Source organism: Mytilus edulis, chromosome 2 (genome assembly GCF_963676685.1).
Source record: "Mytilus edulis chromosome 2, xbMytEdul2.2, whole genome shotgun sequence".
NCBI classification, from domain to species: domain Eukaryota; kingdom Metazoa; phylum Mollusca; class Bivalvia; order Mytilida; family Mytilidae; genus Mytilus; species Mytilus edulis.
This window is the reverse complement of record NC_092345.1, coordinates 25745187-25772015: the sequence shown is the minus strand read 5'-3', so window position 1 is coordinate 25772015 and position 26829 is coordinate 25745187. Positions and strand designations below refer to the sequence as shown.

General features: G+C 31.4%; 1 protein-coding gene across 3 annotated transcripts in view; it reads right to left on the bottom strand.

Moving 5' to 3' along the window:
* The window catches only part of LOC139511814 (protocadherin Fat 4-like), a 68637-nt gene that overhangs the window by 7933 nt on the left and 33875 nt on the right, over positions 1-26829 (bottom strand). For all 3 annotated transcript variants that reach the window (XM_071298911.1, XM_071298909.1, XM_071298910.1), the window contains 18 exons: positions 25484-25597; positions 23197-23296; positions 22090-22249; positions 19868-20290; positions 18835-19047; positions 17652-18201; positions 15343-15526; positions 13080-13201; positions 12153-12305; positions 11204-11300; positions 8933-9235; positions 7931-8082; positions 6614-6791; positions 5826-6055; positions 4024-4218; positions 3215-3329; positions 2862-2989; positions 432-565 (listed from right to left, as the gene is read on the bottom strand). In XM_071298911.1, the coding sequence (XP_071155012.1) occupies positions 432-565; positions 2862-2989; positions 3215-3329; positions 4024-4218; positions 5826-6055; positions 6614-6791; positions 7931-8082; positions 8933-9235; positions 11204-11300; positions 12153-12305; positions 13080-13201; positions 15343-15526; positions 17652-18201; positions 18835-19047; positions 19868-20290; positions 22090-22249; positions 23197-23296; positions 25484-25597 (3551 nt within the window). The remainder of the gene's footprint in view (positions 1-431; positions 566-2861; positions 2990-3214; positions 3330-4023; positions 4219-5825; positions 6056-6613; positions 6792-7930; positions 8083-8932; positions 9236-11203; positions 11301-12152; positions 12306-13079; positions 13202-15342; positions 15527-17651; positions 18202-18834; positions 19048-19867; positions 20291-22089; positions 22250-23196; positions 23297-25483; positions 25598-26829) is intronic.

Sequence of the window (26829 nt, the reverse complement as noted above, 5' to 3'; positions counted from 1 at the left end):
TGTCGTAGATATATTTGTCAACTGAAATATTATAGCAACGTTCCTTCAATTTGAAGAAAAAACAAAAAAAAATCAAATCATTTCACCAGTTCTTATGTTCCCACAACCTATCCAACATAATCATTTGAAATTTGAAATTTAAGGAAAAACGCTTGTTGAAAAGATCACCTTACTACACTAATTACGACAATAGTAGATTACCGATCTTCAAGTCTTTTGAATCGATAAGGTAACGAAAAATCAAGATAATAAAGAAAAAACTGAGAGATTCGCATGAACTGTAAATTAGTGAAGTCAGGTGCGTGCATAGGGCTAGCATCTTCTTTTATGCGTGCAGCATCCGACATTTAAATTAACAATTAAAAACGTTTACAATATTTTTATATAAAAGAACGGCCGGTCCAAAATTAACAACTACTTCTGATAGTTACCTGCTTTTAGGAATAATACCATTGTCTTTAGCTATTATTGTCAAATTTATTTTAACTGTATTATCGTTCCCTAATGAGGAATCCAACTGGTACGCTAACGATATCACACCGTTATTATTTACTGTGAAAAACTCCTACAAATATCAAATGAACATATAATAGTTTACATTACCATATTTTGCTCTTTCCCATTGACTATATCACATACAAGTTTTTCGTTATTTTTGTACGTTTTTGAATAAGATACAGTATATTCTGCATTTGATTTATAAACAATACGCCATGTCCATATGCCAATATATTTAGATTATAGATACACATAAAGAGGTTATTTACAACAACTTAATATGTACGATGAAAACGAAAGACAGTGATTTTTTTTAAAAATAAATATCGATATAAGTGTTGAGTTTTTATCACTCTCCGATAAATAATTCATTATATTTTGATTGAGATCAAATAAGTATGCAATACCACTAACAAGTTATGTTTTCATGTCTTGTCTCTAACCAATTAAAACACCTTTTAAGAAATTTGATATTGTTATATTGACACCATTGAAAAATAATCAAAAAGTCTGTTAAGGTTCCACTAAAGTCAAAATATACGACCCTGCATAAATTTCAAAACTTTGCCTGTATTTTTCAACATGAAATGAATAAAGTCATGAACTATAGGAACTTATGATCATTTAAACATACTTGACATATACACATTGTGTAAATTGTAAATAAACTTGAAATTTTTGTGTATTGGTCAGACCGTGTTTGGGGGTGAACACTAAATTTTCCGAAAAATCTGGAGGCATGTGAAATGACTTAATTTGTTTAAAATTGATATGAGCGAATACTGTTATATGTAAAGCAGTGACGGCGTGCATAAAGTTGAGTCCACAAACGTAACGTCTTCAAATTACTAAAATCATTTACGACATCGGCATTCCCCCCCCCAGAAAACGAAAGCGTAACAGAAACACTAGACACTTAGTTTATAACATATTTTTTAACAAAAACGTTCAACATATTCATTTTTTTCGTACAACAAAGCACAGCAAATGCACATTCTGGAAATCTAAAAAAAAATATAAGCTAAGAGTATTGTAATGGAAATAATAAGCGACTATGCCGTGGATCCTATTCGGAAAATAGGAATCATTCATAATTTGCAGATTTTTTTTAAACCCCTTTAAATGCACATTTTGAATATCAAGTCTATTTCAAAATAAGAAAATAGCAAGTACAATTTTTTTTAACAATTCTTCCAGTTTCTGATATTAATCCTTCCAAATTGCTACTTCTTACACATAACGAACTACATTCCAAACGCATCAACCATGGCCGTTTTTTATTTTGTTTTTGGTGAAGTTCGTATGACGCCATAGTCCGAATCCGAAAAATTATATTGTACGAAAATGCAGTACAATAAGTTTCATTTTTACAAATTTCAGTTAAATAAAATATGCTTATCTAATGTTACAAGTTTCATACATTTTTGCCGTTTTCTCCATATTCGTTTCATACTTTATAGGTTTAATTTTGATAACCTTTTTAATTATGTGGTTTTTAATGGCTAGCTTTAATCATTTTATCATTAAAAAAACTTCCCATTTAAAACATATGTTTACCACGGTTCTATAAAGCTACTTTTAAAAGCGCATTTAACAGTTGCCGTCAACTTTGTGCACGCCGTAATTACAAGCTAATGTTGATTTTTAAGAAAATATATTGATTTACGAGTTTCAGTTAATTTCATGGATCTAAGTGAATGAATACCGAAGGAACAATACAGAAATTGGACAAACATGTCATTGAAACATATTTCTGTTACAAATGAACATTAGCTTGTACTGCTTTACATGTAACAGTATTAGTTCATACTAATTCAAAACAAATTAAGTCATCTCACAGGCCTCTAGATTTTTGGGAAAATTTAGTGTTCACCCCCAAAACCGGTTTGACCATAACACAAAAATTTCAAGTTTATTTACAATTTACACAGTGTTCATATGATAAGTATGTTTAAATGAACATATGTTTCCATAGTTTAGGACTTTATTCATTTTGGGTTGATAAATACAGGCAAAGTTTAGATGTATCTGTAGTGTCCTATGTTTTGACATTAGTGGAACCTCTTTCCTTTTTCTATCAATCATTCATCTTAAAATTTGGATTGCTGATAAATTTATATGATTGACTACTAGTATTATTATGCATAATAGATATCAAAGGTACCAGAATTATAATTTAACGCGCCAGACGCGCGTTTCATCTACATAAGACTCATCAGCGACGCTCAGATCAAATAAGTACAAAGTTGAAGAGCATTGAGGAACCAAGATTCTAAAAAATTGTTCAAAATACGGCCATTAACTATACAATAAATGGAGAAGTGTATGCCAGTCTGTGTAAATTACATAAATGAAACACTTACTCGTTTGCTATTATCTGTTATGGAGTATGTAACTTCGCTATTTCTGCCAGTGTCAGCATCTGTCGCATTAACTTCAGTAATTGGTGAACCAGCTGCTAAGTTCCAATTAATCACAGTTGCATATGGAGCTACATAGTAAAAACATGTATTATTATAAAATGTAGTGGTTTTCAAATAAATAAGTGCTTTAAAATGATAAACTAATTAGTATTGTATTACAAGAACTTGTATTTCATCTTAAAATGCGTTTAAGGCATATTTGCATTTGAATCATAAAAAAAAGATTTTTCACGTATTTTCTTCCTTATCACTTTAAAAAACTTTCAACAAACAAAAATTCAAAAAATTCTCACTATTTTGAAATACAGGTGCATGTTTGTTGTTATAATCATATTCTACTGTAATCTCGAAGTTTGAATTGGCTAGTGATTTAGCAGTATCGTTTGCGTCTTGCGCAAAAACCACTCCCTGCAAATATAAATAAACAATCTTTAGAAAATGTTAACGTTTCGAACGTAAAAGTTCTTTCGGTTATTCATTCATAAATAGTTAAAAACAAATAGTACACAAAATACGTTTGCATTCTAGCTATTACTTAAAGGCTGAGGCATACGTATAACATGATGCTATTTCAACGTTTTTAAAAGCTAAAAGTGTTGGAACAATTAATAAATCTTTTCGTATACTTTTAACCATTTTAATTTGTATACTGAAAACTGAAGAATAAATTGAATTCTATACTCTAGCATCATAGTAAACATTCGACACATATTTACTCTTTGCATAACGATTTATTTTTTCTTCGGATGAAACAACATCTTTTCCCATGCCTTGTTTTTATATGTAAAGAAAAATTTCATATGAAAAAGATAGTTGATTTTTTTAATCCTTTTGTCCAAAGTATGCACTTGTACAAGTAAGACGGTTTGGTGTAACTTCATGTAATACAGTAACGGTCTTTTGGTATTTGTGTTTTGAAATGTTATCAGGACATTTTGTAGAGTTTTATAACTGTCATATGTTTCGGATAATTTGAAAAAGAAAATCAATGTTAACCACATGCAGTTCTCCGAATTTCTTCTTTTTTATTCCTATATAGTATGTCTTATTGAGAATCACTGGTGCAGTTTTTGACAGAAGGTATATATGTCACTCAACAAACCTTTATAACAGCGTTTTGTCCACTACGTATGGTCAAATTTCCTGATGTTGTAATTTCCCCTGTCATCTCGTCTATGGTAACCACATTTCCATCATAACCCCCATTGTCTTTTATGCTTATGTTATACAGTGTTATAGGATTTTCATCGAGATCGATTGCAGTCACCGTCCCTATGGTGGTTCCTTCAGGTGCATTCTATGAGATATTAGCATTGAAATAAATGTTAAGAGATAAGGTATTGATTATACATTTAATATTGTATATTTCAATTAGTGATTAAGCAATAAAATTAACGGTACCATTTTCTTGCACCAGATGCGCATTTGGACTATACATGTCTCTTCAATGATGCTCTTGGCCAAAATATTTGATATCCAAAGCTTATATAAAAGATGAAGAGCTATAATCCAAAAGGTCCAAAAAGTATAGCCAAATCCGTGAAAGGAATCAGAGCTTTGCATGAGGGAGATACATTCCTTAATTTAAAATAATTTCTAATATTTTGTAACAGCAAATTTTAATAACACAAAAAATCCGTATTTTCATGCCAGTACCGAAGTACTGGCTACTGGGCTGGTGATACCCTCGGGGACTAATAGTCCACCAGCAGAGGCATCGACCCAGTGGTAGTACCAGTTTTCTTGCACCAGATGCGCATTTCAACAATACATGACTCTTCAGTGATGCTCTTGTTTAAGCAAATGTTTATCAACTGTTCCGGTGCAAAAGTAAGATAAAATCAGTCAAAAAACATGTTAGCGGGATCCCAACTCCCCTAACTGGGACAGTGGTATAACAGTACAACATAAGAAAGAAACTATAAAAATCAGTTGAAAGAAGCTTAACTCATCAGATGGACAAAAATACAAGTGAACGTGGCCGGGTAGGTAGACTGTCAATATCTTAATAACAACTATGAAGTTATATCTTTTCAGTAACTTTTTCTATTTCATTTTGTTGTAGATTGTTCTTTCTTTGTCTAATGTGGTCAACAATAAGTATTAATTCTTTAACATGCACCATTTAACCATATGATAGAATTTCATTTTCAAGCTCGATTGACAGAAACCTATATTGATTTCAAGTATATAAGAAAATAATGATTTATACATTCCTGTACTGTTACTTTAATTGGTTTTAAACACTATAAGTTTTGTATAAGTTCAGTCAAGTAGAATTGTCTTTTTTGTTTGGTCCTGATATAACAATACCCAAAAGCGACATTTTCAATTTAACAAAAGGATGCGTATTTAGGCTAAAGTTGTTTACCGATATTCAATAAATAAATCAATCGAGTGAGGAGAGAAATCGAGGTAAAAAATAAATCTGAAGGAACTGCATGGAGAACAAATAGAATCAGATTAGGTGCGCCGACATGGCGAGCTTCTCTTGATGTGCATGCATTACCAGTTATTAAAATTTTCAATCAGTCAAAATGTCATATTCGGCAATAGGAACAATAGGTCAATTTACATATTACACTATCCTGGTATGATAAAACCGCAAACACGTGAACCAATTGCGTTGAGACATAGAAACATTGGTTATTGTGACCTAACATTTTACGAACTGTTAATGTGAGACGTTCTGATTCGTAACTCTGTTGGATCAGAGTTGTAAGTACCTTGATAAGTCCGGTGAATATACACGAGCGATATTAAACTTGTATTCTAAGTTTATTATCCCGATGTAGAGGTACTGTATACCGAAATTTATCAATTTTTTGTTCGAAATTACCCAAAACATGCAAACAATGCATATTATTATTTCTGGTACTTTATATATTCTTTATTACAAATTACCTGTGGTATTTTAAAGGCATACGCAAGCTTCTCAAATGCTGGACTTTGGTCATTTATATCGACTATATCAATCGTAAAAGGCATTGTCTTAGACTTCTTTGGTGGCGAACCTTTGTCCGTTGCTATAACTCCAATGATTACTTTACCGTGAGATTCCCCTTCCCGATCAAGAACAGATTCTCTATTTCTGAATTTGATAATTCCTGTCGTATTTTCTATAATAATGTCATCTGAAATACATATAATAAAGGAATAGATTACCTTAGCCGTATTTGGCAAAACTTTTTGGAATTTGGGTTTTCAATGCTCTTCAACTTTGTACTTGTTTGGCTTTACAACTTTTTTGATCTAAGCGTCAATGTTGAGTCTTAAGTAGACGAAACGCGCGTCTTGCGTATAAATTATAATCCTGGTACCTTTGATAACTAATAATTTATACTGGATTTAAGAAAACGGTTAAGAATAATCATGCATACTTAAGGGAATTCCCTTGATTAAACTAGATATTAACGGGGTATTGCATCAGATTAGGTTTTAACAGAAATTATAGGATGATTTCAGAATTACATTTAGTTCAGAAAATTACGGAACGTCCATATAAATCACACAAATTAACAAACATATTTTTTGGCTATATGTTTTGGTTGAATTTCAATGTTTCTTTTTTTCAATAACTTCTTTTTCTGTATAAAATCATTCACTTATTAAATCGTGTATCATCTTGACACTTTAACTTTGTTTAATGGCCGAAAAAGGTAAGCAAATGCAAAATTCTAAAATAAACTTACTTCGTGTTGTGTCAAGTGAATATGTACAATTACAGTTATTAACTGTACCACCGCTTCTATCAAATGCTGTTACTGTAAATAGGATGCCATTTGGTTGTGGAACATGCTCTTTGATGTGAACTGTTTCTGATTGTGAAAAATAAGGACGTGGGTTCTCATCAAGTATGTGGATTGTTACCTAACAAACAAATAATGTTAATAATACATAAATGTTGTTGTCATATTGTTAAATACAAAACACACACATATTTCTTGATTTCATTTTAATGTAATGATTGAGTACAAACCATATAAAAACTATTACACTATAATAATATATCCCAAAAGAAATAAAATATACAACAATTTTAAGCTAAACAGCAATTGAATCAATTCTTTATAATCGTCATTTCGAAAGATTACAAACGGACTTTAAAATTCAAACGTCGAAAATAACCTTAAAAAAACGCCATCGCTGAGTCTATAGTTTTCTATGTTGTGTTTTGTGTGTTTTTAGTCTGTATTCTTTCATAGCTATGGTGTTATCAGTTTATTATCTACTGACGAGTTTGACTCTCCTTTTGTTATCTTTCGCCTTTTTTTACCGCAATGTTATTCATGTAGTTTCAATTTGATAAAGGTTGCATCTCTTCATTATCAATATGACAGTGAATTAATCATATATAATTATTTTTTATTAGTATACTATTTTGCAGATAAATGTTCCTTGCAACCGTTGGTAATTATCACAAATACTTGAGTTAATGGAAATCACTTTTTAAATAAATATTTTCAACAATACTTTTAACACATTCAAATGAAATAGAATTTGAGGAGGTACATTTCACCTAACGGATTTAACACTTTAAAAATAAGCTGAACGTTCTAATCACACAATAAATTTAAAAAAATCAAGTTTCTCAATGATACAAAATTAGTGTTTGTCAAACTGCTAAATTTCAAATCAAATTATTCCTGTAAATTGTGTGGATCAAATTTTTTAAAACTTTATTTCGTCAACATTTTATGAAAATTAAACAAGCCAAATTAATTTGAGTCAAAGTATCGGGTACCCACTGTAACAATCTCAGTAATAATCCTAGCTAATAGTCAAAAACAGCTAAGAATATCTACAGATATATATATATGTATATAATGGTTAACTTTTATAAATTGTAACTATGATTGAGAGTTATCTCATTGGCACTCATACCACATCTTCCTATATATTTATATGGTTAACACAATGATTTACATAGTAATGGTAATTGTTTTCCCTTGATCTTCCTTTTAAAACAACGACAAATTCGATCAAGTATATATAGAAAAAAAATTTACCGTCGCAGTCGCTGACAATTGAATAGCACCTTTGTCGGAAACGATTACTTCAATCGTTATTTTATCTTTCTGAACGCTCAATAATGGTGAGTTTAAAGTAATCTTCCCTGTATCTGCATCAATGGCAAATTTTAAATAATGTTCAGATGCCTCTACAAAGTAAGATAAAATAATTTTAAATTCACAGCGGCATGTGTTTTGTACGGTGTTGTTTTCATGTTGTACACCTTTGCATTGGTAGTGTACTTAATATGTATTTAATCGGGTAAATATCTGTATCGTTATGTTTTACTTTACTGTATGTACTATCAACTGCAACACTTTCTATCCGATTTAAGTCATTTGTGTTGTAAATCTTTGTGTTCACACATACTTGACTGCTGCATTATGATTAGTATCACGTAAACACAATAATATAATGGAACTATGGATAACTGTCATACAAGTTGCAGATTAACCTACAAATAAAAACAGATTGAACCTTCCTGTTTAACCGTATGATGTCTGTATCAAGTCAAGAATATGCCAGTTTTTTTTTATTATTCGAACAATTGGATGATATAGTCGAACGTTCGATTTTTCAGTATTAATTGCCTCTCCTTATTTATTTTACCTTAAAACATCTTTTCGGTTACTAGTTCAAACTATTTAAAAGAGGATTAAGACGCACACATATCTAGTGATGTCCTTCGTTTATACATTGTATACAAAAATGACGTTAGTTATCATTTATGCGTACTTTTTTAATCATGTGTTCAGTAGAATTAAGCTCATTGGTCTATGTAGTAAAATCTTGTTTATAAGAGGATATATTGTACAAATACTAGTATATAAAGAATTATTTCAAATACATATCAAGTGATGTTTTTTGTGGAATCTTTTTCATGTTTTATTCCTTAACTTTGAATCATTACAGTATATGTATCAATCAAACAGAGTTATTTTTCTATTGTAATAACAATCTGCAATAAGACAAATAAAACAATGCCAATGTTTACTTACTTATTGCATAACCTAACTTGCCATTTTCACCCGAATCTGCATCAGTAGCTGGTATTGAATTTACAATTATCGTGTTTCCAACGTCAGAATCACGGGACACACTTTTATTTATGTGTGGGTTAGCTATAACAGGTCGATTATCATTTACATCTATTAGAATCATACTCAGTGTTACAGTTGAACTGAAACTAGTTTTGCCCTTGTCAGAAGCTTCTATTATACAATCTTTTTGTCTCAGTCCACTTTCATAATCAATGTTTGCATTCTCCTTTAACCTCAAAATCATCTCACCAGTCCCTTCAACTGTAAACATATTTCTAATCAATCTAAAGACAATAACAATCAAAACCAAGGAGTAACAAAGACTTGAAAAACTATAGGACATTTACATCAACAGTAATAAATAATGAATAAGAAACAAAACGAACTCCGCTAGAAACCGGGAGTGAAATCAGGTGCTCCGGAAGGGTAAGCATTTCCTGCACCGTATATGGCACCCGTCGTGTTTTTTCTTTGTTCAGTTCTGTGTTAAAGTTTGAAACACAGGAATATGAATGAGTTTACAACGCTATGACGATGGGTTAACGATGAGGAAGTAGTGGTGACATATAAGACAAAGAAGTACAAAGTTAATGTTTAAGGTAATTTGAGACAAACTTTTGTTTGAAGAAATTGAACTTTTTTCGAAAACAAATCATATTCTGTCTTTTAGTGCCTTGATTGATTATTTTATAACATGTTTTAAAATATGAACAGTCTTAAAACGGACTAATATTTTGTTTGGGTATGAGTTGGGGTACTGAAACTAATTATCGGCGTAGGTTGATATATTTTACTGAGGAAATATTAAAAGTAATAACATTAAAAATCTTATTTAGCGAGTCAGGTTGAAAACGAAACGAAGAAATACATTTCTGACTTACTTTTTCGCAATATGCAATTGATAATTGATTCTGTACATTAACCCATCATAATTAATGATGTTTTATGTATTGATCTTTGTTAACTCTTTTTTATATTGACACTTTTTGGGGATTATAGTATTATCTTTTATTTTTTTCTTAGATTCGTTCGGGTAAAAACAAATATCCTTCCTTGAGGATTACAACTCGAAGCTATACCACAGGGTCTTCAGATCCATTAAATTACAAATTTAAATTCACGTTTGCACGATAGCTGTTCATTCTCTGCTCAAGACTTGAAGTTATATTGTGATAATCACATGAATCATTCATTCAACTCTTGAAATATTAAATTAATATTAAATTATTATCCTTATTATGGCACTTAGGGACACATAGGGACTATTTCACTGGGACGGAGTTCTAAAAAGTGATAAAATATGTTTCTCTAATTTTTTTGCACATGTTTACAGTATCAAAAATATTTAATAAGATTATTTTAATAATATCCACATGTAAATAACAGCATATGGTGCTCGACATAACAATAGTTTGTTCATGATAGTGTTACCCAAAGGGACGTAACTCGTGAATTACCGTCGGTCCTGCTTCGTCAGAAATATCGACACATCGAAGTGGCACATTTGCGTACCTTTGCGTATCAAGTGGCACACATTTGACATATCATAGTCCAAATTGTGTTACATAACATAATTTAAATTCAGCATAGCTTCCCGAGAAGTTAAGAAAGAAAATTACGATTTTAATTTTCTGTGACCAATTTTTTCGTCAATACCTTAACTTTGACAAACATTTTGAGAAAATAAAATGTGTTGAATCCATAATTGAGTTGAGTAATATATTTTTTATATACTCAAGAATGTTCACTTAAAAGGAAATTAGTTTTATTAATGCAAAAACCTACAAATTCCAAAAAACGGGCTTCACTTTTTGTTGGTAAAAAAATGCCCATATATGGTAATCACATGACGTCCATTGTTGCTTTAAGAAATGGGGTCAAACCGGGGTCAGCTTTCCGTCTGAAGCTTACAAAAGTGTGTCAATTTAGTTTATTTTCGTTCCCTTCGCATTTTAAACTCTGCTCAGTCACTCCTTCATTCCGGTATCACGGCTTATGAAACGTCAAATGAGAAGTTATCAGCGATGTCGCAACGTGTGAGAAGATGTTATCAGGCTTACATTCGTTTCGGGCATAGATATCGTAAATCATAAACTCACTCACTCGCTAAAAAGAATTCGTTGGAGCTATTTTACGACATCAACATGTAGAAAAACCCGATAAGCTATATGTAGTTTAATATACATTTACATAAGCATATATTTATAGATTATTTCTTAAACTTCTAACCTTTTGTGACATCGACCCAACAATCACCATTAGTTACATCTAAATCTATGTCTCCATTTGCTCCAGAGTCAGCATCTTTTACTGTACCAAAATTTTTCTATGAATATAGATGTTACAACAGGTTCATTACACAAAACCAATGTATTTTCATTTTAAACATAAAATTTTATGTTATTATCAAAAGCAACAGTGATCATGATGGGGAATATTAAAAACCTCGTCTGTATTGTTATATTGAAATTTTCCTTTGCAACACTTAATCAGATAAACATCAGTTTGGAGCAAATGCTATAACATTCTTCTGATGGAATAACATTTCATAGAATTTCTTTCAAGGTGACGGATTTTTAAAAAGAAACTTTTCACGTAACTATTACATAGGTACTTCTTATCAAAAGTCGAATTTACCGAATACACGTTTGTTATACCGGCTTGTTTTGCTTTTAGTGAATACAGATTGTAGCGCAAAAGTTATTAACAAAATAATTCGTGCATTTGACTGTGATTAAGATAATGTTCGAAGAGATTTCTTTAAATAGTTATATATATTATAAATTCAAAAGTACATGCCACCTGAAAGAAACGATATTGTTTGATTTGTTCAAACAGTTGTGTGACATTCAATACATTTCTTTTCTTTCAATTGTCTCAGTTTAAGAATATTTCCGAAGACGGGTTTCACGGTTTGACAATGAAAGTCAAACACTGGCAACAAGATATTAAAAAAATTTATACGAGTCGAAGAAAGAGAGGTGGCGTTTGTTTGGTTGATACTTTATTTGAAAATTATTTTGAAAAGATCTTCGTATTTCATGTCTATAGTTAAATTAACTTAACCCAACATTGTTATTAAATATGCAAATAAAACTGCATACTATCTGGATTTTTTATCTACGGGAAAGCATATATATAAGAATTGAAGCTCACGGAAGAAAAGTCTAAAACTCACAGGATCGTTGATGGTTGTATCTTCCAGGAGATCAACTGTAAATACATTGCTGGAAGACTGTCCAGTAAATACGGGTTTGTTGTCATTATAATCCAGTATGTCAACTGTCACAGAAACGGAAGTACTCATTGTCCTATTATTTGGATTATATGCCTAAACACAAAATTATATATATAATTTTAACATTTACTGACGCATTTGATTTTTAAAAGAAATAACATTTCTTTGAATTTCTCTCTTTGTTGAATTTTTTTGGAATATTTGTATATTTTATATCAATTGCTTTAAATATCCTAAGTATCCATAAAATGAAGGTTTTCAAATAGATGAAGCATCAAACTTAATTATCATAGACTCAGATAGGTCTGCATAATATTTCTCAGTTACAATTTAACCATTTAAAACAAATATCTGTGGATTCTTTGCGGAGAAATAAATGTTTAACTGTATACCAGTTATATTTATTTATCTATTGAATTTATATTTGTATCCGTTACACATTTTGTATTTGTGTTCGCTGTCGATATTAGCCACTTTGCAATTGATGTCGTCTTTCAAACAGTATTTTTTATCCAGAATAAGGTTTTCTCATTGTTGAAGTCCGTTCCTTTGTCTATAGTAGTTAAACTATTTTTTGTGTGGTCCAATGTGGATATTTGTCAAATTTCCTATCATACAACATCTTCTTTCACTTAGATTTGTAAAGAACTTTATCCTAATTGTATGTAATGTTGCGTGTTTAAAACAAAACTGCAAAGATAAAGCAATTGCTCGAAATAAGCTTTGGAGTAAAATTTTACCCTTATTTCACAAAGATAACACACTAAGTAATTAGAAATACTCTGAGTCAGTTATTTAAAAAAAAAACTGTTACATAATTTATATTTCCGAATCTAATAACTCAAGAATATTATTTAGTGAAATTACCTCAATACTGAATTCACACTTCTTTAAAACTTCATAATCGACTTTCTTTGAAAGTTGTATAGATCTTGTATTCTCTCTTTCGTTTTTAAGACTGAATGCGGAACTGCATTCTGTATAAACACCTAAAATATAAATGTGTTAACAAATAATATTAGATATAAAATTAAAAACAAAGCAATATGTACTGAATGATTTATAAATTCAGTCAGGTGACATTTCTAAACAGGATTAGCTATGCGTCCCCTTTGGCTTGTTTATCTTAAAGATTTGTAATGATTTACACAGTTGTTTTCGCTAATTTTAAAATGTAAGTAATAAATCCAAACATTGGGTTATTACTTTTATATATTGGTAGATATATTGTAGTCGTGTCACCTTTGAAACGGCAAACATATTCCTTTTAGACAGACACGCCAAAGGTAATTTAAAACACAACTAAAAGTTATTGTAACATAATGCTTTTACGAAGTCTCCAAAATTAAGTCCAAAAAAGATTCTCCAATTTTCGTTTTCTTGTTCTGTTAATTAAAAATAAATTGTCCAAGGTCACAGGTCACAGTCGTAATTGACTATTGACCTTTTGACCTTTTAGTTGGCTATACGTTCGTATGGTCATTACTGAAAACCTGATGTGTCTACCACTAATTTTGTAAACTTTATTGTTTATAAAGTTGAGAACGGAGATGAGGAATATGTTAAAAAGACAATAACCAATTTTTGGTCATATCAGGGATAGTTTTAAACATAATATGCCCTTGGATTATTTCGGTTTCCAACCAACAATTTTGTCAAGTTTTTTGGAATAGTATTGCGAAAAGAAATATGTTGTCGTCAAAAATTATCTATAGAAGAGAGACACCTTTTTTAAGTGGTATGTTTTGATTTATAAGATGATGCGTCTTTAGACAAATATTTTTAGGAAGGGAACATCGTAAAGCAATGTGTACTTAAATTAATATTATAGCTATGATTAAAATGACTCTGTATTATTCATGTTTTGGACCGTAGAAATTTTAGCCCGTTAGTTTTGTTCATATTGTAGATGGGTTATTGTAAATCAACAAAGCACGCGTCCGATAATGGAACCATATTAATAAAAATGCGCTGATATCATCAACGAGTGCATATCTACATACAACAAAAATTTGAAATGAGTTTTTCGATAAAAGAATAGAATACTATCAAAGTTTTGGAGTTCTAGAAAATGACAAATTGAAAAAAATGTATAGTTTACAGACTTTCTCATTGAATCTAAATGAATAGTTATCTCCATTTTAGAGAAAGACATTTTCAAATATAGTCATTTGTTTTCTATGTTGTGTTTTGTGTAAATTGTTTATGTATTTGTCTGTTTCCTTTTTTAGCCATGCCGTTGTTAGTTAATTTTCGATTTATGAGTTTGAATGTTCCTCTTCTATCTTTCGTCCCTCTTTTCAAATATGACAATTCCAGGAACAAACATGTCTATCTGATGAGTTAAACCTTTTCAACTGATTTTTATAGTTCGTTCTTATGTTGTACTGTTTTACCAATGTCCAAGGTTAGGGGGAGGGTTGGGACCCCACTAACATGTTAATAACCTGCCGCATTATTTATGTATGTGCCTGTCCAAAGTCAGGAGCCTGTAATTCAGTGGTGGTCGTTTGTTTATGTGTTACATATTTGTTTGTCGTGCATTTTTATTTATATAAATAAGGCCGTTAGTTTTCTCGTTTGAATTGTTTTACATTGTCATATCGGGGCCTTTTATAGCTGACTATGCGGTATGGGCTTTGCTCATTGTTGAAGGCCGTACGGTGACCTATAGTGTTAATGTCCGTGTCATTTTGGTCTCTTGTGGACAGTTGTCTCATTGGTAATCATACCACATCTTCTTTTTTATATACTAAAGTAATCACTCTACATTGGAACAGATGCTGTAGTTGAATTAAAATCATTGTTTCATGCATCAACCTTCATTTGAGTTGTATGCTGTATGAAATGGAATGGCAATTTTGTTTAATGAATACACAATATAAACACATAATGAAGGCCGTACGGTGACCTATTGTTAATTTCTATGCCATGTGGTCCCTCGTTAAGAGTTGTCTCACTGGCAATCATCTATCACATCTCTAAAAAAAATTATATACATGTATTATGCATTTAAGAAATAATAATGACTACACAATTAAAACAAATTGATTCAGAGGAAGTCACTAACCCATATAGATTTTTGAAAAGTATTGACAAACCTGTATCATTGGAAAACCCGTGCACTTACCATCTCCAGATAATTGAAATTCAATTACAGCATTATCACCAATATCATTGTCTCTTGCTACTATCTCTATGTTTTGTGGAGCTACTACAGTAGAGATATCTTCATTTTCGTTCACTCTAAAGAAATAAGCTGATCTAACAAATGTCGGCGTGTTATCATTTTCGTCTTGTATATGGACCCTCACCTACAATCACAATTTATAATGTTTGTGAAAAGTTTCTTTTTATAAATACTTAAAATTTAGTTTCATGTTCATAATATTTAATTTTCATTGGGAAGTATCTGCATTAATGTTTATTTCTTTAAAGCAGTCCGGACATTTACTATGTTGGTTGTTCTTCCCAGACTCTGTGCTTTTCGTTTATTTGACATGAATTCCTGGTATGTCATCATCTTTTGATTATTGTTGTCTCTTAAAAAAAATATCATACAACAAAGGTTTTGATCTTTATTGTAAGCCGTAGTTGATTTATACTTTATTGAATTGTTTGTCTTAATTGCAAATTCTGTCATACCACACATAATTAAATTTCGGCCGTTTATATCAATTTGGAGGAGGCGGATGGGGGGTCACGTTATAATTTAAAGTATCTTTAAAATTGGTTATTCCGGAACCAAATGAAATCAGTCCTGACATGTGTTCCATATGGTTTACAATAAACTAATCACTATATTTGACTGTTCTTTATCGAACCATAAGAACGACCAGATATAGGTTGCACCTCCTTGGATAAGTTTGACATAAATTGATGTGGGTGGTGTGTTCAAGGTTTCTTTATGTTGAAAAACGTATTTCAAGTGTGACTTTTCAAGTAATTTTCTTTTTGAGTGAACGTGATGTACATTATTTCAGAAACACTGATCATGCGCAAATGATGATATGCTAAAGAGGGACGAAATATACCACAGGGACATTCAAACTCATAGATCGATAATAAACTGACAACGCCATGGCTAAACAAGAAAAAGACAAACCGACAAATAAAAGTACACAATATAGAAAACTAAAGACTTTGCAAACCGAACAGCACTAAAACTGGGAGTGATTTCATGTACTCCGGAAGGGTCAGCAGATCCTGCTCCTTATGTTGCACCCATCGTGCTGCTTGTGTTATCACAAATCCGGTACATAGCCTAATTCGGTAGGTTACATTCGTGAAAAGAGAAGGGTATTGTAGTTGCGACATAAGTAACATATCCGATATCATCTGTGAAACTGATATTCCAGAACGACCAACCAACTCGTGATGACGTCCGTAAAATAAAAATTAAAGTCAGTTTAATTTTTGATGGTGGGAAAGTAGAAGATTTCTTTTTTCAAACATTATCTTTATTTGACAGACATGTTAAACTTTGTACAGTTTTTTAAAGCATCCGCCTCCTAATACCCACGCCCGAAATATGAAATGCTAATATCAATTTGTTTTTTTTCGGTCATATATATGCACTCGGTGTTTTCAAAGTTAAAAAGTAAGAAGATAAAAATGGGACGATGCAAAACTTACTAGTCAAACGTATCTGTTCTTGCAATGATTTTTTGTTAATCAATTAAAACTTAGATAGATAGTATTGCTAAAACATTTATGAATACTTATAATCGTAAATCCTTTCGACATTGTTTACCTATATCTTATACATTGCATAATGTAATGCATTTCGCATGCTGTTTATGATATCGTTAATCTTAATCCGTTAGTAAGGCCTTTATTGAAGATTAGTCGGAAAGAAAATAATTTATCTATTAGTTGTTATTGGTTTGAAGTACGTACGTAACTTTCAGTAACTGTGAGTATTTTAGATCGTTACTAATTTTTATTTTTTTCTCGTGTTAATTATTTTTATGTTTCAGTCAAATCATTGTCAACTAAATTTTACAGATCGTTATTGTATTGTCATATTTGTTTTGTCATAGATAAGGTCGTTGGTTTTTCTTTTGGTTTTTCTTCAAATCTTGTCATGTCCGTCTGTGCCTTTTTTAATATGCAGCAAAAACTAACTAAGGAAATAACAGAGGTTTGACTTAGGTGAATTGGGAAGGCATCTTCCTTTGGCAATAAGCTGCATTAGTTATTGAAAAGTTCGATGATAAGAAGTACAGGAGGAGAGAAAACTATAAAATATTATGCACTCAATTGAATGACAATTAGACGAGGTTTTTTATACCGATTTTGTCTTTATTGAAACCAAAATTGAAATCCAGACAACCACTCATGAATACGACAAGTGAATATAAACACCTTTGCAACTACCAAGAAAAGACGTGTACCTTAAGCAAACGTTTTGTACTTACGAATTATAATTTAACTTACTAAGGCAAGATCGCTTTCTGTTGGTTGAGCCTGGTTTTTCGCACGAACAACAAATTCATGAATATCAGTTGTTTCCCTGTCAACTGGTTTTGATAAGGTTACCAGACCCGAGTCTAGGTTTACAGCAAACGCCAGGTCTGAACTGTTACCAATAATCTCATATTTCAAAGTAACAGTAGATGGTTTTGTGACATTTGATGACACGTCACTATCTAAAAGAGGGCCAATTGGATGATTCTCCTTTACTGTCATGTTTATTACTTGCTGTGTAAATTGTATTCGTTGATTTGAGTTTTGTTTATCTACTGTTACTGTCACTGAAGTAGTAGTCTCCTTTGGAGGATTACCGTGATCCATAGCGATAACTTGTAAAGCATAGGCACCATCGTCTTTATCACTTTTTGTACGCAAAATACCATTAATAGAGTCAATATTCAAAAATTCCGCTGCTGAACCACTAATACTGAATGTCACTCTACCATTTTCTCCAGAGTCCTCATCATTTACTTTAAAGACCTCAATAACACGTCCTGTTGCTGTTGATAAATATCTGTACAAAAAGATGAGAAAAATTTATGAAACATAGAACATTTGGAATATCCTGCCACACATAAAAACAGTTTAGTCGGTCTGAAGCAGTAATAAGTAATATTACTGATATTGAATATGTCAAATATAACACCATATCCACATTTAAATGCAAAAATATTCTACAAACTTATCATACACTTGTGCTTTTCGAATATCTTCATTTTCAGTTTGCGATTTAATTTGGATATTTGTTAGCTCGGAGAATTTTTACCATTCTTTATTCAATGCAGTGCCAATTTAATAGAAGTTACAGAATACGTGGACTGAATAAATCATTAAAGTGCATTTGTCAGCAGTTACAAACATACAACAATATATGCACGATGCAGTCACAAAGACACTCTTCATTTTTCTTTTCGTTTTCCCCCAATGCAGTGTAGCTCCTACTGGATAACTCAAAACATAAATTTAAAGGGGATCGATGAATTTCATTACATTGACTGTTTCCAATGTAAAATTTTATTTATTATGTTTCAAAATCACACATTGAGAAGAAATAAATATATAAGTCAGGCGAACTGACCAAATAATGATCGTTGCAGTTGATTAAATGTAGATGGTTAGAAGTTTTTAGTTCACATAGGTCACACACCTGATAGTTATTGCAGTTGGAGGAGATTCGAAGATTGGAGCGTTGTCGTTGACATCTTTTATATTGATGGTAACATTCTGTGTTGAATTTAATTGCGGAGAACCATTATCTTGAGCTTTAACTGTAATCTGGTAGAATGATTTATCTTCGTAGTCCAGGGTACTTTTACATTTCAGTATACCCGATGAATCCAATGTAAAATGTTGCGTTCCACTGAAAGTTGAAACAATACTTAAAGAAGGGTATGTAATGGTTCATTTCTTACAGGAACAATATGACCTGATTGTGCGGGCTTAAACGTTAAGTTTAAATATTATTGCTCCATATATGTTTAAAATAATTCAAATGAATATACTACATCAGGAATATAACAGTTGTCCATTCGTTTAAAATTTTAAGCTTTTGATCCTGCAATTTGATAATGAACTTTCTGTTTGGAATTTTCCTTGAAGTTTGGTATTTTGGCTATTTCACTTTACACAGTGGAATGATTTAAATGAGAAAATGTATTTCGTGAGTCAATAATGTTTTGAGTCTGTTTTAAGCCCCACAAAAAAAACCCAATAAAACAATAAAACAAAATAAAAATAAAAACAACAACTGACCTCAACGAAATAGCACTATAGTTTTGAAAGTTGCGTTTAACACCGATCAAACTATAAAAAAAAACTCTTAATGCAAAATAATGCAAACTAAATTTTTACCATCCTATTATAAAAATAATCAAACGTAACTGTTTAAAATAATTGAAACAAAAAGTATTATCAACTTTATAATATATATGTATCTCGCTAAAGTAAAATTTTGTCACCTCCATTCAAAGCGACAATGTATTTTTCCGTTATAAAAAGAAGAAACCGCCACAGTTTGGCTCGAATATTGAACCTCGAATTTTCTTATTCAAGTAATTTAAATCGACAACCCCGTGAAGAACTCAGCTCACTTATTGACTTTAACTACAATATATACAAAACATGGTAGCTATCTCTTGATATGATGCACTGACAAATAAATCAGATAAAACAATTCTTACCTTAACAATGAATAAGTTATCTGGCTGTTAATTGTACCAGCTTTGTCTGCATCAGTTGCACTTACAGTTGCTATTTGGTTGGAACAATCCTTATTTTCTTCAAATTCAACTTTAAGCTCGTCTATAGTAAACACTGGTGGGTTATCGTTTTCATCAAGTACAGTTATCGTTACTGACATGGAACTGGATCTTATTGATATACCATTATCTCGTGCAAATACACTTACTCCATATGTCTCGGAAGATTCACGGTCTAGTTTTCCAGTGACAGTTATTTCTCCAGTTGTTTGGTTAATTCTAAAAGGACCACCATCATTGCTGACGAGGTCAAAAGTAATTTCTGCATTTTTTCCTTCGTCAGAGTCAGTAGCATTTATTCTTCCAATACTTGCTCCAATAGATGAACTCTCATAGACTGTCATACTGAGAGAAATGTAAAATGCTTCAATTATTAATAAAATACGAAATCTATTGAACATTAAGCAGACTTATGGGTAGAATTTCAACGAGACGACACTTCAATGAAACAATAACCAAATTAATTAAAAAAATTATTGCCTCTAATATATCCTACAAGGTTATCGAACTTATGTATTCAAAATCGATGTTTGTGATTTGTTGAAACAAAGATAACCTGGCAAGTGTGTTTCTCAATGCGTGTTATTTCTATTTCTATAGGATGTCGCTAGAACCGGCCCAAAGTGTTGTTTTGAATTTTTTTTTGATACAGAAGCATTTGAAAGTTATTAATAGCTTCACTTAAAAGAAATATAACACTGCTAAATGCCAATGTTGAATGTGTTTACGTGCTTAATGTTGTTGAATTATTTGATTGTTTCGCGAATAAGAACACACTTTGAGGTTTTTAGCTTTAAAGGAAAACTATGTCATTGGCCATAACTGGTTTTTTTTTTAATTTTATTAAAATAAAATTCATCAAGGATAGTTGATTTGTATTCAGATTGGTTTTGTCTGTATCATGTATTTGTGTCCAGCTGGTTAACATAATACAAACAAGTATGTATCATATAAAGAAATAAGAATATAAATGTTTCCGTGTATCATCTTTAACCTCTTAAACATATATTTTATGGAAATATTCTTTATAAAGCACAAAAATGTCGGTACTCACATCAGAAGCTAACAAAACCTTAAAATAGACTTATTAAGAAGGGATATAGTTACGATACTGGTGTCAGGTCATTAAAGATTGCATATTTTGGCTTTAATATTGATTCACTAATAGGGTCTCTGCATCGGAACTAAACACATTTATTTAAAAACCAGTTGTTGGCATGACACGGGTTATGTTCTTCTCGTATATGTTATGATGGTATGATACTAAACCCCTCACGGAAAGGATTGTGCCTCATATTCATATGATGAAAACATAATCTTTCAATCAGTTTAATTGAGGTCTGGAGCTGGCATGTCAGTTAACTGCTAGTAGTCTGTTGTTATTTATGTATTATTGTCATTTCGTTTATTTTCTTTGGTTACATCTTCTGACATCAGACTCGGACTTCTATTGAACTGAATTTTAATGTGCGTATTGTTATGCGTTTACCTTTCTACATTGGCTAGAGGTATAGGGGGAGGGTTGAGATCTCATAAACATTTTAACCCCGCCGCATTTGTGCGCCTGTCCTAAGTCAGGAGCCTCTGGCCTTTGTTAGTCCTGTATTATTTTTAATTTTAGTTTCTTGTGTACAATTTGGAGTTCATTATTACTGAACTAGTGTTTATATTTGTTTAGGGGCCAGCTGAAGGACGCCTCCGGGTGCGGGAATTTCTGGCTGCATCGAAGACCTGTTGGTGACCTTCTGCTGTTGTCTGCTCTGTGGTCGGGTTGTTGTCTCTTTGACAAATTCCCCATTTCCATTCTCAATTTTATTATATCTTCAATAACTTATAATCGTGTTTAAATATTTCTGTAATTTAACATAAATTTACTAATATCTTCTTAACACGGAGTATACCTATTTGAGTAATGGATGTGATAAAAAAAATGTTAAAAGATATTATTACACTGTAATACTTTAGAAATCAAAAATAACTCAAATTTTTGCATAGAATTCACGATAACAAACAAAACCTAAACAAATTATTAAGCTTTTAAACTCAATTATCACTCATTAAATTAACCATTTATATACATTAAGGAAACCATATTATAAGTCGGTTAGTTTATAATACAAATTCATCATTCAAATAGAATTTACCTGCTTTGACCAGAATTGAATTGGGGAGTATTGTCATTTTTATCCAGTACTTGGACAGTAACTGTAGCTGTTGCAGAGTTTGCGCCATCTGTTGCAACAACTTCAACAGTTAGGTGATCGTCCACTTCTCTGTCGAGTCCCAATTTTGTTGTTATAGTTCCTATTATAAAACAAAACAATAATTTATAGAAGGTACATCACATTATTAAAATATGCTACACATATTATTGGGGCACTGGCTTTTTGATTTGATTTTACTCAAATTCTCATATTTGATTTTTAATATACTAAAGTGTATATCAAAATCACAATAAGTCTGAAATAAACAGTTAAGAAAGCATGTACTCGACAAAATATATGTAGGACTTAAATATATTGCGGGTTCCAAATCTATGGCAGATTTCTAATGTAAGGCAAATTTGACGTTACAAACGTTAAAAAAATCAAATCTATGGCAGATTTTTGTTTTCTCCAAATTTATGGCAGATCTCTTTCGTAACATCATAATGGAATAACGCCATATTAAATCGTCACCGCCGCTTAATTCCGTGGTGGAACCCATAGATTTGAACACCACTCCAGATAAAGGTTTATCCTTCGACAACAATTTGCGTGTGGTTTAAAGGAAAAGGTTACCTACTATCCAAAAGAGCGACAAAACGTGCTATTTAGAAAAGGAGTTATTATAACTATTTTACGACTTGGAAAGTTTTAAACAGTGAAATGTCAAATTTTAACTTCGTTGCGGGGCCATAAAATTAAATCACAGTCATAAGAAGGGGCTCATAGAGCCAAATTACTAAGGAGAGCGACAATACCTAAAGGCATCGAATATGTGTGTGATTTTTCATTTCTTCTGTTGTAGATCTATTACTAAGCAGGAATGTGTTACATTCGCCCATTTTCTACTTTTTTGTAATAAGGTAATAAATGTTCAGTGTATGTTTCTCAATGCTTTCTTAGTTAATTATTTACAAATAAAGACATTTTTTACCTATAAAGGTTTACTTTTATAAATTGTGACTTGAATGGATAGTTGTCTCCTTGGCACTCATATCACATCTTCCTATATCTATATACAAGAATATGTAACAATATGTATCTTACCAGTAGATGAATCTATGGCGAATTTGTCAGTATTTGTTGAAATGCTATATGCAACTGTAGAAACTAAATCTTCATCAGTCGTCGATATTTCAGGAACAACCTAATATATAAATGGAATTCAAATATTTCATTATATACTCTTAATTGTTTTTTAAGAAATTACTGTAATATTTTTTCTGAATATGGAGGAAATACATCAAAAATGTGGTGCACACTGAATAACCCGCATATCGGTCTATTTTAAAGTAAGCACCACTATTGTGATGTTATGTCGAATAGAAAGAAAAAGAATATAACAGTCATGCCTTCTAATTTAATTCTAAATTCCATTTTAAGACGGAATAAATCATCAAAAAACGTTGATGACGTCATTGTCACATGACAAAATAATGTATATGAGATGATAGACAAACCACTATCAGTTAATCAGAGGACGCGTTACGCCAACATTAAATTATATACTTATGTTTGCGATTTCTTTTCAGCGTGTCCCGATTTCTAGGTTTTATACGGACTGTTTTGTCGAGTCAGTTTATATCGATTTTTGATATAAAGCAATTCTATAAGTTAAGATATGTTCAGTGTTTGAAAATACAATCGCTGCACAAAATAACACACAGTGATTACAGATAAGACACATGTTCAATTGCATTTTGAACCCTTAAAAATCAAAACATTACTTTATAAGTGGCATACATCCGAAGCGCTTTTCTGGGTTTACCTTCACTAAGAATGATCTGAGCCAACTGTTTGAAAGCCGAGGGTGTAAACTAACCGATACAGATTTGCCTAAGAGGATTAAAACCTTTAGAGTTTTCAACCCGAGTTTTTATTAGCAAAAAGTTGAAAAGGGGCATCTATTTAAACATCGTTTAAAATTTTAAGAAAACTAAAAAAAAAAAAAAAATTTTAAAGCACATTTCAAGCTTAAAAATAAATTTTGGGGGTACATTAAGAATATATCTGTATGTTATCAGATTAAAATTATATATTTCTTACTTTCAAATTCGTGTTCATAGTCGACCGGTTACAGTTTCGCATTTGTAAATGTTTTATAGTATAAATTTAAAATACTTTTGTGCTTTAGTTTTTTTTAATTTTCCAAATATATTTCTTACTTACAAATTCGTGTTCATCGTCGACCGGTTACAGTTTTCGCATTGTAAATGTTTTATAGTATAAATTTAAAATGCTTTTGTTCTTTAGGTTTTTTTTTATTTTCCAAAGTTTCTTTTAGGTACAATGCCCTTTTGGAAATCTGCTGCCGAAAGAAGTCTAAACCTTACAAGAACTTATGAGCAGATCATATTATCATACTTAATAAAAATGGGAATGGAAATAGGGTTTGTGTTAAAGAGACAACAACCGACCAAAGACAAAATACAGCCAAATGCCACCAATGGGTCTTCAACACAGATACCAAAATCCCACACTCGGCGGCAGGCTTCCGTTTTCGATCAGAGTTGATTTAATCTTGCCGCCCTCTGCTTCAGGATTGTTTTAAATTACAAACACTCCTAAGTAACACAATCTCGAACTTTGATTCAGTAATGTATCTAATTCTTCCAGTCCATTCTTAGAGGCGTACTGATGTCTGTTGTATAAGTTATCAGAGAAGCACAGTGTAATTAAATCATCTTTTGCATGATTTTTTGTGGCAAATAATTAGAACACTTATTAACATAACCATTTAGTTACCTTTCGCAAGGCTTTGTCTATTTTTCGTTCTACATAAGTTGGTTCATTAAGAACAAAATGGCCTTCAGAATCAATGTGTGGGAACATTAAGTTATGTATATCGGATGCATATATTTGATATCCACAACGCACAAAGGTGCGGAAGTTATTGCGATGTTTATAATCAATATTATATTTTGCACAAACTTTTGTTGAATTCTTATGAAAAATGTAATTAAAACAATATAGAAAACTCATCAGAACCTGTAAACCGAAAGTCTTCAAATAAATGTTATATGTAAAGCTCAAACAACTCAAATGAATGGATAACAAGTGTCATATGCCTGGCTTAGTACCGGCGTTACCTTATGTAATGCAATGGTGGATAAACCCTTTCACCAAAACATAAACCGTAGTATATGTTCATAAAAAACGCGAGGGTAAGCTCAAACAACTCAAATGAATGGATAACAAGTGTCATATGCCTGGCTTAGTACAGGCGTTACCTTATATAATACAATGGTGGATAAACCCTTTCACCAAAACATAAACCGTAGTACATGTTCATAAAAAACGCGAGGGTTTCTAAATCAATTTTATGTTGCCTTACCATCACTTTTTCATTATTAGCGTTCTCTGAAACCGTGGCTTTATAAGAATGGCTGGCAAATACAGGTGGCTCGTCATTTAGGTCGGTCACTGTTATAGTTATCTCTCCTATTACCTGTCAATTACATGCAATAAATATTTGTAAATTTAATGTAAAAGTAAAACATTAGTGTCGTCTTTTAGAAATGAATAAGCGTTATACTCTTATTAAATGCATCCGTTACTTTAAAACTACTTTTAACGTACTTTTTTAATTTCTTTTTCTATTGACATATATGTAAAAGAAAATCAAAATAAATTAGATATCGTTTTACAAAAGATATTGCGCTAAATCTAAAAAAAATGAAGCATAACTTTCGGATTTATCTAAAGCGGAAGGGTATAGATGTTGTCAAATGTAAGGAAGTTCAATCTGTATAAAACTAGAGACTCTAAAGAGCCTGTGTCGCTCACCTTGGTGTATGTGAATATTAAACAAAGGACACATGACAAAATTGTGTGTTGGTGATGGTGATGTGTTTGTAGATCTGTATTTACTCAACATTCTTGCTGCTTACAATTATCTCTATCTGTTGTTTCAGTGAAAATGCTAGTGAAAATTTACAAATTTTATGAAAATTGTAAAAAATTGACTATAAAGGGCAATAACTCCTTAGGGGGTCAATTGACCATTTTGGTCACTTAACTTATTTTTAGGTCTTACTTTGCTGTACATTATTGCTGTTTACAGTTTATCTCTAACTATAATAATATTCAAAATAATAACAAAAAAACGGCAAAATTTCCTTAAAATTACCAATTCAGGGGCAGCAACCTAACAATCAATTATCCGATTCATCTTAATATTTTAGGGCAGACAGATCTTCACCTAATAAACAATTTCATCTCCTGTCAAATTTGCTGTAAATGCTTTTGTTTTTGAGTTATAAGCCAAAAACTGCATTTTACTCCTATGTTCTATTTTTTGCCATGGCAGCCATCTTGGTTGGTTGGCCGAGTCAAGTCACACATTTTTAAACTATATACCCCAATGATGATTGTGGCCAAGTTTGGTTTAATTTGGCCCAGTAGTTTCAGAGGAGAAGATTTTTGTAAAAGATAACTAAGATTTACGAAAAATGGTTAAAAATTGACTATAAAGGGCAATATCTCCTAAAGGGGTCAACTGACCATTTTGGTCATGTTGACTTATTTGTAAATCTTACTTTGCTGAACATTATTACTATTTACAATTTATCTCTATCTATAATAATATTCAAGATAATAACTAAAAACAGCAAAATTTCCTTAAAATTACCAATTCAGGGGCAGCAACCTAACAAGGGGTTGTCTGATTCATCTGAAAAT